This window comes from Nelusetta ayraudi, unplaced genomic scaffold, assembly GCF_046127955.1.
Source record: "Nelusetta ayraudi isolate G7.1 ecotype Tasmania unplaced genomic scaffold, CSIRO-AGI_Nayr_v1 ptg000022l, whole genome shotgun sequence".
Classification (NCBI taxonomy): domain Eukaryota; kingdom Metazoa; phylum Chordata; class Actinopteri; order Tetraodontiformes; family Monacanthidae; genus Nelusetta; species Nelusetta ayraudi.
In genome coordinates this window covers 3,739,665-3,755,458 of record NW_027466072.1, presented here as the reverse complement: position 1 = coordinate 3,755,458, position 15,794 = coordinate 3,739,665, and the positions used below count along the sequence as shown (strand labels likewise).

At 45.1% G+C, this 15,794-nt stretch overlaps 1 protein-coding gene across 2 annotated transcripts in view; it reads right to left on the bottom strand.

Annotated features, from left to right (window-relative positions):
- Positions 1-14,410, bottom strand: part of plce1 (phospholipase C, epsilon 1) — a 61,627-nt gene extending 47,217 nt beyond the window's left edge. For both annotated transcript variants that reach the window (XM_076028149.1, XM_076028150.1), the window contains exons 1-3: positions 13,836-14,410; positions 12,888-13,304; positions 12,137-12,349 (exon numbers count right to left, since the gene is read on the bottom strand). In XM_076028149.1, coding sequence (XP_075884264.1) covers positions 12,137-12,349; positions 12,888-13,304; positions 13,836-14,372 — 1,167 coding nt within the window. In that variant the 5' untranslated portion in view covers positions 14,373-14,410. The remainder of the gene's footprint in view (positions 1-12,136; positions 12,350-12,887; positions 13,305-13,835) is intronic.
- Between the last annotated feature and the right edge of the window lie 1,384 nt (positions 14,411-15,794).

The window sequence follows — 15,794 nt, the reverse complement described above, 5'->3', positions numbered from 1 at the left end:
AATATTCCATATGAGGTGCTGTTAATGCAAGGTAATGCTGTTATTGTTTCTGTCCATAATTAGCCACTAACGAGGTACGCAGCGGCGCAAAAGCGAACAGAACCCGTGCAGAAACCATTATTCTTGCAGCCACCAACTCCACAGGGAGCACAGGATGGAAACAGGAATGTGTGCAATCTGGCAAAGGAGCAAATGACTTTCGATGTATGTGTTACATCCGATAGGACAGAACTGAGGGAAACTACGGAGAGGAGGTCATCTCAGGGGCCGGAGCAACCTGGAAGCCATTACCCAGAGCACCCGGCGGGACCCTTCCACACCAGTACACTCCCCCCCCCCCCCCCCCCCCGCCCCCCCTCCACTCACAGTTCTCATGATGTCACACCAAAACGAGCCCCTGCACTCTCCAACATCACGGCTCACAAAGCGGGTGAGACAGCCACAGATAAGCCTGATGAATGTTTCGCAGCCCTCAGAGCAGAAGACGTGAGAGCAACACAAGTTCTCATTGCCGGCGAGTTTGGAGAGATTTCTTTTTTCCTAAATCAGCTGCTCCAAAGTGAAGTCGAAAGGAAAACTTTGGTACAAAAACAGGTGGAAAAAAATTGTTTTTGAAAATAAGACGCAAAGATCTCGCACAAGATCTCACAGCATCAAAGCATCAAGCAATCAAGTCCCCTGCAACTAAACTTCACACAACACTTTTGGTTTAAATCTTGTCGCTCTAAAACTCACCAGCGCTTTAAAAAAAAGAAAGAAAAAAAAAAAGAGGTGAAAACCTGAAAGTTTCAGTTCCGCAGAGTGAATGATAAAGATGCTCCCTCTCGGCTGGCGGAGTGGTTCTCCGAGTGCAGCGAGCACTGGCGGTAGTAAACAGTTTACTTACGGAGTCGCAGAGACGCTGCTGCTGTGTTGCAGAGAATAAAAAAATGGAGGGGGAGGATGCGGGGGGAGGAGGGAGAAAAGAAACGAAACAAAACGCACAGCCGCCGACCTCCAGTCCCACTGCGCACACTTGCAGGAGTGAGAGCTGCTTGAGGCTTGAGTGGAGGAGAGCGTGAGAGCCAGAGAGAGAGAGAGAGAGAGAGAGAGAGAGGGAGAGAGAGAGAGAGAGAGAGAGAAAGAGATCTCACCAGCAGGGCGACCGGCGTGGGGAGAGAAAGACGGAGGATGGAGGGAGTGAGTGAGGAGAGAGGACGCTCACCGCTCGCCCTGCTACATCCCCAGCGACGGAGATCCCCATATTTGGCTGAACAGACAGGAGATCTTATCAGCAGGCTGTAAACATGTTGAGTTGGAGGAGACGCAGCAACACACCAGATTTCAATCGATCCGTCTCTTTGATGTCTCGTACAGCGAGAGAACAGCGTCGCCGTGGCACAAAACAAAAAAGTCTGTCCTTCGCTTCTTGTGCTTTGCTAAATTTTTGGTTTCTGCCAAAGCTGGCAGTTCTGAAAATCAGCCCTGTGTGATGTCACAGAGGGCACGGACACCTCACCAATACTGTCTTGCATTGAGTGGATGCACCCCGACAGTCCCGAATCATAAAATTATTTTGTTTATTTGGAGTTCAATGTGTGTGTCAATCATAATTTTTCAACCTGACCTTTTGAACCTTCCACCAAAAAGAAACCGTCACCACTCCACCACATGCCACCAGTCTGATTTGAATAAACTTTCAGAAACTTTGGTGAAACCGCACTGATTACCAAGAATTTTTCATCCAGGTTCATAAATTCCTGGAAATGAAAATGCCTGCAAATGTCAAAACAAATTCAAAATATCACCAATCACCTGCAGTTGTCCATCTATGCAGCTGGGGGGGGGGACTCAAGGACTTCATGCAACACACAAATTGTGTCAAATTGATCAAATTAAGGAGGAAAGTTGTCTTTTTTAAAAAAAAAAAAAAAAAAAGAAAAAGCTCAAAAGATGCCACCTTTTATACACTGTCACCAAATTACTGTGTGCAATTTGAAGTCCTGCTTTTCATATATCTACTTATCTACTGTTCTTAGGTGATAAAAAATATTTGACGCATAATTTTGACACAATTATTGTTTGTATAAATTAGCGTTTCATGATATCTGAAATCAATAAAGAAGGGATATCAGAATGAAAGGAGAAGAAACATGACTGGATTACTGCTGCTGCACCTAAAACCTGCAGACAAACAACTCAAGGTAATTCTTGTCTTCTGTACTTCCGACCATCTACATTACCAAGTCAACCGACAACAAGTGGCGACTCATAACCGACTCTTGTGCAAAGTCGGATTCTGTCCCACTGATCCCAAACTGCCTCAGAAGTGTCACGACTGTCCAGAAATAGCCGCGTTGGCTGCAGACGCAGCGTGGGGCCATATAACCAATAGAGACGGTGGAATGGCCACTTGAACCCAGGTGATTGGCTTTGCCCAGGCCTGCGTTTCCATGCCAATCCCTAATTAAAGGCCAACGTTGCAGGCAACAAATGACACAAGCGTATATGCAATAAACTATACTGCACGTATCAAAACGCAATAAGGCACTGGTCAGTAATTACTCGTCATAAAGAAGGATACATGTGACAGTGGCGTATGAAGCAGCAGATCATTATTCCATTTTCAGGGGGTTGGCTCGTGCAAATTGCTCCTGTGAGTCAATAAAAGGTTTAAATGAAAAGACCTTATCGGCCTTATGTTGCTGCAGAAGGCAAGCGGGTATTTTATTACGACGAAAAAATAAATTGTCTCATTATGGAATTTCACAATGACTTGAAATGACAGAAACTGACAAAGCAGGGCAAATTTTCTTTAGTGGAATTTAAAAATCAGGCCAGTAAAATGAAACGTTTGGAGGAAATGGATCCAACGTCCGTTGATTCCACCTCTGTGAACGGTGACGTAACAGAGCAGACGCTCTAAACAACAGGAGGCGGCGGCGGAGGAGGTTTTAATGACCGTTGTGTCTCTGACTGAGTCTCCTTAATAAAATTGGGAAACTCAATTGGTTTTTCAAGTGGTTTTTGTGAAACAAAGCAAACAGCTGGCCCGGCTCTCTCAGCCCCTGCTTTACATTTCTTTTGATCGTTTACCAGTTTACAGGCAAATGCGTTTTTTCAAAAAGAAAACAATCCCCAACATGCACAAACTAACACAATTACGACTTAAAACCAAAATGCTGAGGACATGAAGGTCAGTCGGCAAGGCTCAGTGCAGCGCAGTCTGCAGTCTGTAACACAGAGGCCAATTCCAGAGAGTGTCTATATAAAAAGCTGTGCTGCCCCCTGGGGGACATGCAACCACAGAGTGAGAGCGGTTTGCAATCTGTGCAGTCTCACCACAGCAATGACACGTCACTCCAGCAGCTGGAGGATGGTTGAAATCAGATTGCTTCATTTCACTATACTTACAGAAAAGACACAATTGATGAGGAAAAAGTGTTGAATTACTCTCCTGATGATCGTGTTTAGGACAACATTTCAAAGTTGAAGATTTTGAAGCAGTACAGAAAATTCAGCGACGCTATTTTAATTATTGAAGAACGCTTTCTACATTTTTCTCAGAGATGAAATGTTGCGGGTGTTGGGTGGTGACTTTCAATGCAGCTGTATGTGTACATATATATTCCTTTCCAACAGATGGCAGCAAAGGCTGTGTTTAGATACATCACAGCTGGCGACTGCTCATGCTAAATAATGTTCAATTTAAACAAACACATTTAAGAGATGATAGAGATTAACATAGTTGATGAGCAAATTAACAAAAACAGACAACAAATTCAGAAAACGCTGAGAAGTGCAGGACAAGAGAAATCTTCTCAGTGCAAAGCGGTGCAGTGAATGCATTTTCATGCTGGTAAATCAGAAAATGAATGAAAGAAAAAGGTTTAACACGATCCAAACATCTACAGTATGAGGTTGAAACGTTGCTGTCCTTCCAGCTGCTGCTTCTCTAAAGTGACACCAGTCAGTGGTTTCAGGGGTTAATCAGCTGCAGTGCGGCTCCAGGTCTGAGGGAGAACCTCAACAGTGTGATACATAGTCCAGCACGTCTGGCTGCGCAATTTGTTACACGAGGATGATGAAACTTGGGTGAGCTCACAAGAAACACAAGAAACAAGTCACTCAGTTGGAGAGGAAGCCATGGGATTGTTCATCTTTTTTTTTTTCCTCTTTCTTCCAGTGCGGCTCACAGGAAGTACTAAAAATGCCACGAAATCATGCATTCTTCGGATATAAATACACAAAAACAAACGCTGTGTTCTGCTGCGTGCGTTTGCACGAGGAGGTCAAGATTCTCCGCCGGGTTGTGTACTTTGTGTGCAGCACAGTTCAACAGCCGCTGCTGCTCTGGAGCGCCACTGCAGCGACCAGGACCTCCGGCACGCTGCCAGTCACTTTCCCACAATATCGCAGGGATGCGAGAGGCCGTAACACACACACACACACACACACACACACACACACACACACACACACACACACACACACACACACACACACACACACACACACACACACATATATTGTCCTCCTTTTCACAGTTGGAAACACACACATTTTAACCAAACAAAGCAGGGGGGAAAAACCCACCCACATGCATTTTTGACACCTTTCCCTCAAACAAACAGAAGCAGGCTGGGATTTTCAAAAAAACAAGTGCAGCAGACAAAAAAAACAAAAAACAAAACTGACTAGTGGGGAAATCAAACAGACAGTAAAGCGGCTCCCCTGCCACGGCCGAGTAGGCCGATACTGCGGATTGAGGTATTGATCCGAAACCAAGTAAATACAAGGCTAGTATCACAGACACTTGAAATGTCATGAACATCGAGGAATTTTGTGACTTTGCCTTCAGTTAGTTGAATATGACGAAAAGTAATAAGATAATTCCGCTTTTGCTACACAATTGTTGAAGAAAAAAGAAAAAAAAAATCACAAAAAAGCAATAATGTTACAAAATATAGATCTAGCAGTGTCAGCAACGCAACGAAAACTACCTTACATTACACACGTGGCTGGGGGACCAGGCTGTTTGCCTAGACCAGGAGTCACCAACCTTTATGGCCCTGACAGCGACTTCACAGGTCCTGTCATATGAAGGGCTACCAGATTGCTACAGTCTCCTGAAATAACAAACTCTCTGAGTGATATATTATTATTATTATTATTATTATTATTATTATTATTATTATTATCAATAATAATAATGATACTTCTCTATGTGGGACACTTATCAAGTTAATGAGTCTACAATAATCAACAATGACTTAACAAGATTGGATAAAATTGAATTTTAAACACAGCTTAACGAGTTGTGCAATTTTTCAAACAGGCCTGCGGGGGGGGGGGGACTCATGTGGTCCTTGCGGGCGACCTGGTGCCCGTGGGCACCACCTTGGTGACCCCTGGTCGAGACCGACTGAAGGAGAAGATGTGAGGAGGAAGTTGGGATAATTTGCCAGATGTCTAGAAGACAAACTGCAACAAAAGCATTGTTCTCAGCACGTGACGATACCAATACCAAACCTCGGTATTAACACTGTCGATATTTTTGATGGATACACCCAGTACCTTGGGCAGAGATGACATCATTGAAGATATGCACCATTGCCAGAGACATAGCTTGCAACAAAGGCCCTCCAGATATGTCCTCCAGATACTGCCCTACCTGTTTTTTTTTTTGTTTTTTTTTTTTGTGGAAGCAGACATCTGACGAAACACACACACAACCGCCCACCACACACACACACACACACACACACACACACACACACACACACACACACACACACACACACACACACACACACACACACACACACACACACACTAATCTCTGGCTAAGCTGCAACACCCAGCTGAGTGAGAGTGGCCTGCTCGGCACATTCCTTTTGTAGTGGCCCAGCACTCACACAGGGAGAACATTAAGGTGATCGACACCAGATCAAGAGAGTGTGACACACAACCTGTGTGTCCAAGTACGTACACAAATTTCCATAGAGCCCCCCTTAATCCGATATCTTATCTAATTATTTTTTTAACGCCTTCACGAGAGAAGCGCAGAAACAAAGAAGAAATTTCTCCAACGAGCTGATAATCACAGGTTTCACTGGCGAAAACATGTTCTGATCTTTCTCTATCGCTGGGTTTTCAACCGCCTGCATTTGTCTTTTTGAATACTTTCTATTTGTGAATTAAAAATGCCACGACAGAACCTAAACCTAAACCCAGAAATGTTGCAACAAAGGCTGTAAGGGTGGTGACAAAGTCGTCGTCTCGTCACAAGGATGAGCACAAATAAGCGCAGTGTAGGTTTAGCAAATGCAGGCTGAGGTTTAAAAATCACACCACTTTAACCGTCACTCTGAAGAGTCGCGCTCTGCATCGAGGAATCAGCGGCAGAAGCAGCAGCAGATGAAAACACACAGAACGTGTGAAGCAACGTTCCACATTTCTTGAAAAAAAAATAGATGGTCCAGGGCAACGAAGCGCTGCTGTCAAAAACATCTTATCACATAACTCCATCTTGCGCCGTGGTGAATAACACCTGCCTGCCACCTACAACTTATCTTGATGAACTTGATGAACTGTAGTGGATGGAAACTATAAGAAATCTCTTCAACATCAGGAGGCCAACAGCGTTTAATTTCCTCTTCCAGACAACTCTATTACGGAAATATTAAGAGCCACATGATTAAGAGCCACGGTGGCTCTTAATCAACTGCAGTACTTTTTCAGTGTTGCTGGGTTGGAGGGACACATCTTACAACAATTAGCCAGAGAGGCAGAGTCACTCGAACTTCGCTTAGAGTGAATTAGTGGCACTGGCAGTCAAAACAACACACACACACTTAAGTACCAGTTTTTAAGGTCGAAATACATTCGGCACTATGCAGAGGGATCAGAGGGATCAAGTTTTCCACCATTAGTCCATTTTTTGAACACAACCACAAAAAGTCTAAAGTAAAAAGACATACAAGAAAATATCTACCCTGGTGTCACGTGCGTCATAATAAGCGTCGGTGTGAAACGCAGCAGTGGAACCAATGTTTAGCAGCAGTGAAATTAAGGGGAAAAAGCTTCAATTCAGCTTTGATCAAACTGTTGTGTAATTCAATTGATTCATCATTTCAGCTTTACTGACAATAAATGATAATATAAGAAGATAACTTAGGGTTCCGTGAAGGTGCTGGAAAGCGCTGTCTAAGTGCAGTCCATTTACTTTTCTACAGTTGGGCCAAACTATACGGTGCCAGCGGCTTACATAAACTTTTATAGATCTCAATATTGGTGTTCGGCTTTGGCACCAGACACTAAACGTCAAGATTAAAAAGAGCTTCCAACATACTGAAATTACTGTTTGACTTTGACTTTTGTTTGCAGTTATAAATCCATGCCTGTGAAACCGGCCGCTTTGTTTGCTCTCTTTTTATGCCTCCTTTTTAATGAAGGCAAACAAGTTTTACAAACCTGTCAAATGTCTGAGGCCTCTCTGAAGCCGCTCACCTTGCAGTTAGAAGGTAGAGCAAATATCCGCTTCCAAGATTGCAGCTGCGCTATTGCACTGCACTGATTGGATTTCCAGGTAACTAACCGCCTGGAAAGCCAATCCATCAGTCAATTCGAACAGGATTTTATGCACAGGTTAAAAGTATGTGTTTGACAATATTTGTTTAGATAACACCATGAGTCCCATTTTAGGAAAACACATTTTCGGTCAATTTCCCACGGTAGAATTTGAGATTTAGGACAGGAATGACGAGACAACACTGGGGAAACACGGAAAACACAGAAAAGCAGAGACTCCCAAAAGGGAAGAATATTTTCTGGTCCCCAGAGACTCTACATCCTGGGATGTGGGAAAGCAGCGTATTTATGAGCATCGCTTGTTCAGACAGATTCCCACTGAGCCCTCGCCAGGGTTAAAAGCATTTAAGTGAATATAGGACTGTGCATGTAAGCGCAGGGTCACTTACCACACAGCTTGACACCAACCCTGGCCGGAGTTAAATTAAAGGACTCAGCGGTGCTCTAATTGCGGGGCAAAAAAAAAAGGTGCAAACAATAAAATGCTTCTGGCTTTAGTGGCCGTTTGATCTCTAATCCAGGTGTGCGTGTGTGTGTGTGTGTGTGTGTGTGTCTGTGTGTGTCTGTGTGTGTGTGTGTTTTATGGTTAAAAAGCTGAACAATGAAACACATGTTTTATGGGAAAGACACTGTTTCCAGACAGCTTGTTGGGCACCACCAGAGGAAGAGAAACTTGAATTAAAAAGATATTAGGATTAAAGATATTACATCCAGGATAAAAGTATAGAGGTTTCAAAACTTTCTAAGTAAAATCCTTGGAAAAATTCTATCATTAAGGTCCTTTGCATTCAATTTCGACACCCAAACCTGCCATGTAATTTCATTAAATCCAGTCAGAATGGCACCAGAAGGCTGCATTACCCTGGAATAACACCTTATTTCTCACACGTCATTTAGCGTGCCAACTGCAAAAATTCCTACCAATAGGGGTCTCTCAAGAAAAAAAGCAACTATGTGTCATAATCAAACAAACACTCTTTTACAAGAGTGCCATTCCAAGCATTAGGTAAAAGAAAAGGTTCATAGATTCTCCTCAGGCAGAAACCTTCTTGCTGCTTCGTTGTTCCCCCTCAATTTTCCTCCACGGCAGATCTGCTTCTTTTTTTCCATCGTTTTAAAGCTCATTTTCTCGTTTCTTTCTTCCTCTCACAGTGTGTTACCCTGTCGTTTCCCCTTCGCTCTCCCTCACGTTCACTGCTGCTCTGCTCCAGTCCCTCCTTCATAATATAATCTTGCGGTTTTTGTTGGCTCGCTCATTAGTTGTGGCTATAAACACGCGGGGGCACGACACCTACTGAGAAAAGCCCTCAGTGTGATGACAGCCGTGTCTGCTTAACGTGCGTTATTATGTATTGGTTTGTATTATGGTTGTGTGCACGTGTGTTGGTTTCCTCATTGCTCAAGTAGAGAGAAGCATCATGGCAAGAAGATATATATTGAGCTTTGGAGCTCATGCAAATGTGTGTGTGTGTGCGGACAGAGAAAAAATAAATCCTCATCTGCTTATACAACTGAAGTGTGCAACAAGCCGTCACTGCAGAAGTGACTGCGAGCAGCAGACGGTCCCACTAAAGAACCAGTAGAGCAGGACTGGGAAGCCTGGTGTTTGCCGACTTGAGTCATTGCTAAACTACTGTCCATCAATGGGGGCGGAGTCTGTGTGTGTGTGTGTGTGTGTGTGTGTGTGTCTGTGTGTGTGTGCTTGCACAGCTGGGGCGGCTTACATACTTTAAAATGACTGATACAGATGTCAGTCATGTCAACAACCAGAGGGATTTCAGCGACCGCAGTGAAGCCAGCGACTGGGTGCAGCATGACGTGTTGCTCTTACTCGTTTGCGGCTCCAGACGCAGGTGTTGTAGTACTGGAAATTGGTCTCGGTCTCGAGGCCACTTTTCAAGGGTTTCTGTCCCGTCTTGGACTGGACTTTTTTTCTGTTTTGGTGTTATTTTTCTTTGATATATAAAGTCTTGCTCTGGTCTTGGTCTCGAACTCCAAATGTGTTGGTCTGGTCGCGATCTCGATACTCTCTAGTCTTGATAATGTCTTGGTCTCGGTTGGTGTTGGTGCGGACTACAACACTCTCTGCTGTTCTAGTGACAGCTCTCCGTTGCTGCGGCCTCGAGTCCCCGCATAAGCAATGCAGCTCCCATCGCACGCCCACACATTTAAAGAAGAAATCCAAACTGAATGCTAATGCGACATCCACTGCAGCAACATGCAGCACTTTTTAAGTTTGAGAGAAACGGGATATGGACGACAGTGGACACGTTTGTTTTCACGCTGTCGTGCATTATGTGAAATCCATTGTCAAAAACATATGGTTGTAGTCTGCCAGTGAGTGAGGAAACTCCACCCTTTTACGCCTTGACCAGACTTTCAGAAAAAGTGTGCCGTAAAACCAGCCCTTTGTGATGTCACAAAGTTTTAGCAGGAAGGAAAAACCTAGGCTGTAAACAGAGGGCTAAGTTTTTTCAAGCAGAGCTTTGTTTTAGAAAACACTACATGCCAAGACCTTCAAAATAGTAGATATTAGAAGTGTCACTGTATATTTTCTTTTAATCGAACGACTCCCACCTACTCACAGTGCTCCAACACGGCAGGACAATATTTTTGTAATATAGACTGGGGAGCAGCTCTGCTTCTGCTCAGTGTTGTCGGAGCTCCTCTGCTGACCCTTGCAGGAGTAATTCACATGGTGTTTTGACAAGGGAAGTGCTGGCAGCTCCCCCTCGCTTTCAATGGGCGCATTATTAAAGCAGCCCTGCCTGGACTGAGCTCGGCCCGTATACCATGACCACAAAGGAGTCATAAAAACACTTTGGCAAAGTCGGGAACCTCGCTGCAGTGTGCGCACAAGCATGAATGTGTGCATCTGTACAGACTCGGTCCATAAGCACTTTTCTCCACACGTGAGAACTTGACATAACCTGACCCTGTTGAGGATCATGCGTGTGAATTTTCCAAGTCAAAATATTAAAGGCAGATGCACATGATGGCTCCCCTGTTCTAATATCTGTGGGGACTGGGTATTTGATTTTTTGGGGGATATTAAAGGAAAAACCTTCTATCGGTAATGAGACCAGAGTATCTGTGATCTTATCTTGGCAGAGGTTCCTGCAATTTTATGTTGTTAATTTAATGGACTGCTTCCCCACAGCGAATGGAAACCTGTGCTTAGGAAAAGACTCTCATTAAGCAAGCAAATCCCAAGAGATGGGAAACTGCAGAGAGAGGTAACATGAGGGAAAAAAGAAGCCAGAATATGTAAAGCTACAAAAAAGAGCAGTCAGTGTTGGAATTCTTTGCTAAATGGCAAAGACAAAATTACAAATGGATGCAAGTTTTGTAACGATACAACAACAGCTGATAGTTATTTTCACATCAAGTACAAGTACACCACATTTACTCTGCCAGCCAGCAGCGACACGTCTCCAAGGAAATGGGTTCTGGCGTGCACGTGTTTTTTATGTTTTTACAGGAAAAAGCCGTACGTCGATAAGTAAAGACAACAGGCAGAGCATCCTGTTTGATAGCAGTGGATCCTCGTCCTCAAAGCCTCTCACACGGGTTCCACCCCCCTGCACTCACTGACAACCTCACAAAATACTGGCTTGTTGTAAAAGCAGAAAATCTGTTCTTCAAGGGTGACTAAAGTTAAACGGCTCCTGCAAGGGGAGGTTTTTTTTTTTATATTTGATTAACACACTTTTTCTTGCTGGGATAAGCGGGCAGCCAGACGTCGTCACTCTCACTCGGCCTCTTTTCCCTCCATCCACCATCAGCCCTCACCAGTATCTCTGTCCCTCTGGCCTGCTCATTTAGAGACGCTCTCCAGTTTCCACAGCAATAACTTTCATGCAGAAGCCAGGCCTGTTCGGGCCATTCAAACACAGGCGTGCACGTGCACTCACACGCACACACAGCCAGTCATTTAGTCTCAGTAATATGGGAAGCAGAATTCACGGAATCAATCATTTTTTCCACAGCAGGGACAACCTTTCACAAAGGAGCCAGTCTGGTGTGAGTGTGAGTATGTGTGTGTGTGTGTGTGTGTGTGCGCACGTGTGTCTGTTCATCTTCAGTCAAAACTATGCCCTGTGCAAATTATTCCTATAATTTCCACACCAGACATGGAACAGCACACGCCAGGCTCAATTGTTCTGCACTGATGTATCAGCACTCTGGCAGAACAAAACCAGTTTGAAATGCAAAAACCACATAAAAAAAAAAGCTTTGACGCCTTCTCATCTGTGGAAATCCCACATCACTCACAGACACGTTGAATAAGAGCCCTCTCTAGCTTTGGACAAGCTGTTGCTGATGCAAAATCACGCACACGGTGAAGGTGGAACATCTCCGTCTGCAGAGTGTTTCCAGATTTTCTCCAACACAGCGGACAAACACTTTTAGCGACGCACTGACACTTGAAACTATGTAACCCTGAAAAGGTCTCTGGTCTAAATTCTACACCTGTTCCAGAGAAGAAGGTGTGAGCAATTTTAGCATTGCATTCATATTTTTAAAAGCAGAGATTGTTTCATCATAATCGTCCTCCTCTTACCAGATGTAGCTCCACTCTGACAAGACGCAGCATCTCTCTGGAGACCCTGAACTTTTCACCTCCCACGAGGCGCTTCAAGATTGGCCACACCTCCCTCTTGCTGGGTCGCCCTGACCCATGGGAGTCGACCAGCTCCCAGACCTCCTCTGAGATGCGTCCAGACGGCAGAGTCTTGACGATGGCTCTGGTACCGGTGCACACCGACTTGGTCACCTGATGAAAAGCAGAGTGTTTTATTTTTCTTCTGCACATGTTGTTTATGGCTGCCAAACTTCAAAAGATGGAAGAGTTCACAGGTGCACAGGTATTTTTAAATGCCATTTCGTCAGAGTGTTGTGGCAGATTCTAATGGTGTTTTAGGTCACAAAAATACTTTTTTGAAACAACCTTTCATTGTAAAGAATGACCGGTTGCTCCAATCCAAGAAGACATAAAATGGGGAAAGTTAATAGTCCAGTTTGTGCACGTCTATTGTTACAACTCAACTTTATCGTCTGTCCTCACACAGGTGTCACAGCCCATTTCCAAACTTCTCTTTTCATTGTTACTGCCAGTTGCCGAGACAGCAGAGAAAAACAAAGCCGCAACACAAGCGAAGCGCAGGATTTATTTCCCTGGAGGAACCTCGGCTGCCAGCCAGTGGGTGCAGGGGAAAAAACTGAACGCCTGTTGCTATGTGGCATTGTGGACAGTAAAATCAGTGAGGGAGGGTATCTGCTTATATCTCTACATGGTCAATAAACACGGATACCTTTTGGTTGTTCTTGAAGAACCGCCTCACCAGGACCGTTGAGCGCTCTTTACGGCTCCTGATAAACTCTGCACTATCCGAGAAACCGCCTCCATCCTCCTCATCGCTGCTGCTGCTGCTGCCATCGTGGCTGCAGGTCCTGGTGTCTCCTGATGTCTCCTCGCTCCTGAAACTCCTCATCGTCACGGGTTGCAGAGACACCCGCCGCAAAACCAGTTTTTCTCGCGAGCATTTGTTGACCCTCGGCCTTCGGTTCAGCCTTTCCAGGCTGGAGTAGCCGTCCCTGTGGTGGTGCCGATGCGAGTGCCCATTGTGGTGGTGCTGCCGGTGGTTGACGAGGGGAGAACCAGACGGGGACGAGCCCAAAGAGTTCGGTTGGCTGGACATGCCGCAGCGAGACGAGAGGCAGGGCGACGTCTGAAAAGCAACAAAACATTTCAATAGAATTTAGTAGGTTGACCTTTCAATGTGTAGCAGAATAACGTGCACAATCATTGCTGACTGAAAGGCCCAGCGTGTGACATTCATTCATTGTCTATTTCCCATCTCCGCTTATCCTGCACTCGCTCAGGTGCTGCAGCCTATCCCAGCTGTCCTGGGGGAAGGGGTTATAACCAGGACGAGTCACCACACAGAGGCAAACGACCACCCAGACTCACTGACGAGTTCAAAGTCAGCCTGACATGCCAGTCTTTGCACAGCGGGAGGGAGCAGGATCATCCACGCAGACACTGTGAGAGCATGCAAACTCATGCAAAAAGAGTCGGAATCAAAGCTATGAGCATTTTGCTGTGAAGCCCCACGGTGAACCACTGCACCAATCTGCGAACCCTACTGACAAAAAATGCAATACAAAATATGTGTGTGTGTGTGTGTGTGTGTGTGTGTGTGTGTGTGTCTGTGTGTGTGTGTCTGTGTGTGTGTGTGCCTTTGAAGGTTTATAACTACCATGTGGAAAGGCAGCACGGACACGGGCAGGCTGCAGCGGCGGGAGTGTTGTGGGTTGGCTCGGGCCAGGCTGGAGGTCAGGTGAGGACTGTCAGCAGGGCTGGCGCTGGAGGTCGAGCTGGACGCAGAGCTGTGGTAAGAGCAGCTGCTTGGACTGGTGCAGCAGCGGCTTCTGACGGCTCTGTTCCTGGCCGGGTCCCCGCCCTGTCGCTCCTCCGAGCTGGTTGTCCTCAGGGCTGGCGGCTCCAGAGGAGCTTTCTGAGCGGCGCCCAGGACCTTAGCGCTGCAGTCCAGACAGTCGTACTCCTCGTTGGAAACGGTTCCATCGCTGCTGTCGTCCGACAGCTTTCTGTAGCAGAGGAGCGACGGGCTGCTCCTCTGCTTTGAAAGCCACAGGTGGTTCGAGTATCGCTGGACTTCCTGGTTGTTGTTGGCATGCTTGACTCCCCTGCCGGGTTTTCTTGCAGCGGCTGGAGGTGAAGTGTGCCGAGCGGTGAGCGAAGCCTCCATCCGTGTCAGATTCCCGTCGGTCGCCATGGCATCGACCCCCCCCGGTGAGGCTCAGTCTATCCCTTGTTTTTCTGTACGAAAAAATGTATGGCAAGTAAGCATCAATATAACAGTATGTAACAAACTTGGGCTTGTGGTCATTTTGGTTTTCAAAAAAAACTTTAAAAATTACTACTGACAATAACAGCAGTAATCAGGTAGCAATAGAAAATAAGTAGCGGTAAAAATCATGACTCAAAAATGTTTTTTAACAATAAAAATGAAAAAATGAGAAGCAGGATTTTTTTTCCAATTTTAATTGTGGCTATGGAGGAAAAGAGTTTGTCTCATCCCAAGGATGTGCACTATACTTTCCGTACCTCACTCAGGCAATGGCAGAAATCCACTTCAGGTCCTGGTCAGTGTGTCATAGTGGACTGTGAAGGAGAGAGCGACCGTTTCTTCAGCTTCCACCAACCTCTCAAGTGACCGAGGCAGCATAACCAAGAAAGAGGGCGCTCTGACTGGAAAAGGGGGCTGGTATCGGGCAACAGTAGCTGGAGCAGCTGTACAAACGGGCAGATAGCGAAGCTGCGGTGGAGATCCTGGAGGGCCGATGGAATTTCCTTGATAGTACAGTAAGTAGTCACAGCTCAGCGTGTGTGTGTGTGTGTGTGTGTGTGTGTGTGTGTGTGTGTGTGTGTTCTGGGCTGCTAGTTCTGACTGGTTCCGACTTGCATCATGGGTATCGTTGTCCACACTGAGGTTCTGAGAAACAGAAGAGGAGAAAGCATGGTTTCATTAGAAAAAAAAAACAACTCTGGGAGAAACAATTTAAACAGAGCATCAAGAGCTCTGGCTGTTCTGCCGGTTCCTTCTGAGCCGTCTTCTGTCACCACCTTAACTTTCTTATCTATAACTATTCAACTAAAATCACCACACACACATACAAGCAACATGAGTCATTGTGACTGAAACGACTGAAACAACATTGGAGCAGGAAGGAAAAACACCATTTTCGCCCCTTCAAAACTTTTCAATATTCTGGGACACCGACGACAACAAGAAGTTTGTATGAGGCGGGTCTCTCCATCTCCTCCAAACAGACCTGAAGTTCACTTCACAGCTGTGTACTTGGTGGACGATTAACTCGCAACAGATTACAAAGAATGAAAGAATGAGAACCAATGTTAAATATAGATGGGTTTCTTTTTTTGGGAGTTAAATTTTGGAATGGGATCAGTGACGATTGGAAAATGTGGAAATCTTTGTTGAGTTTTAAAAAAAATATTGAAGGGCAAAAAACATCATGATTATAAAAATAAATTATTAAATTGCGAATCAATTATGAAGAATAATGTAAACCATGTTTTGTTTTGTTGTGTTTCTTTTTTTTTTCCTTTTTGATTTTGGATTACTGATATTCTGGGTAATCTTATGGACTGCAAAGGATAGAATAAGCTTCAGCTT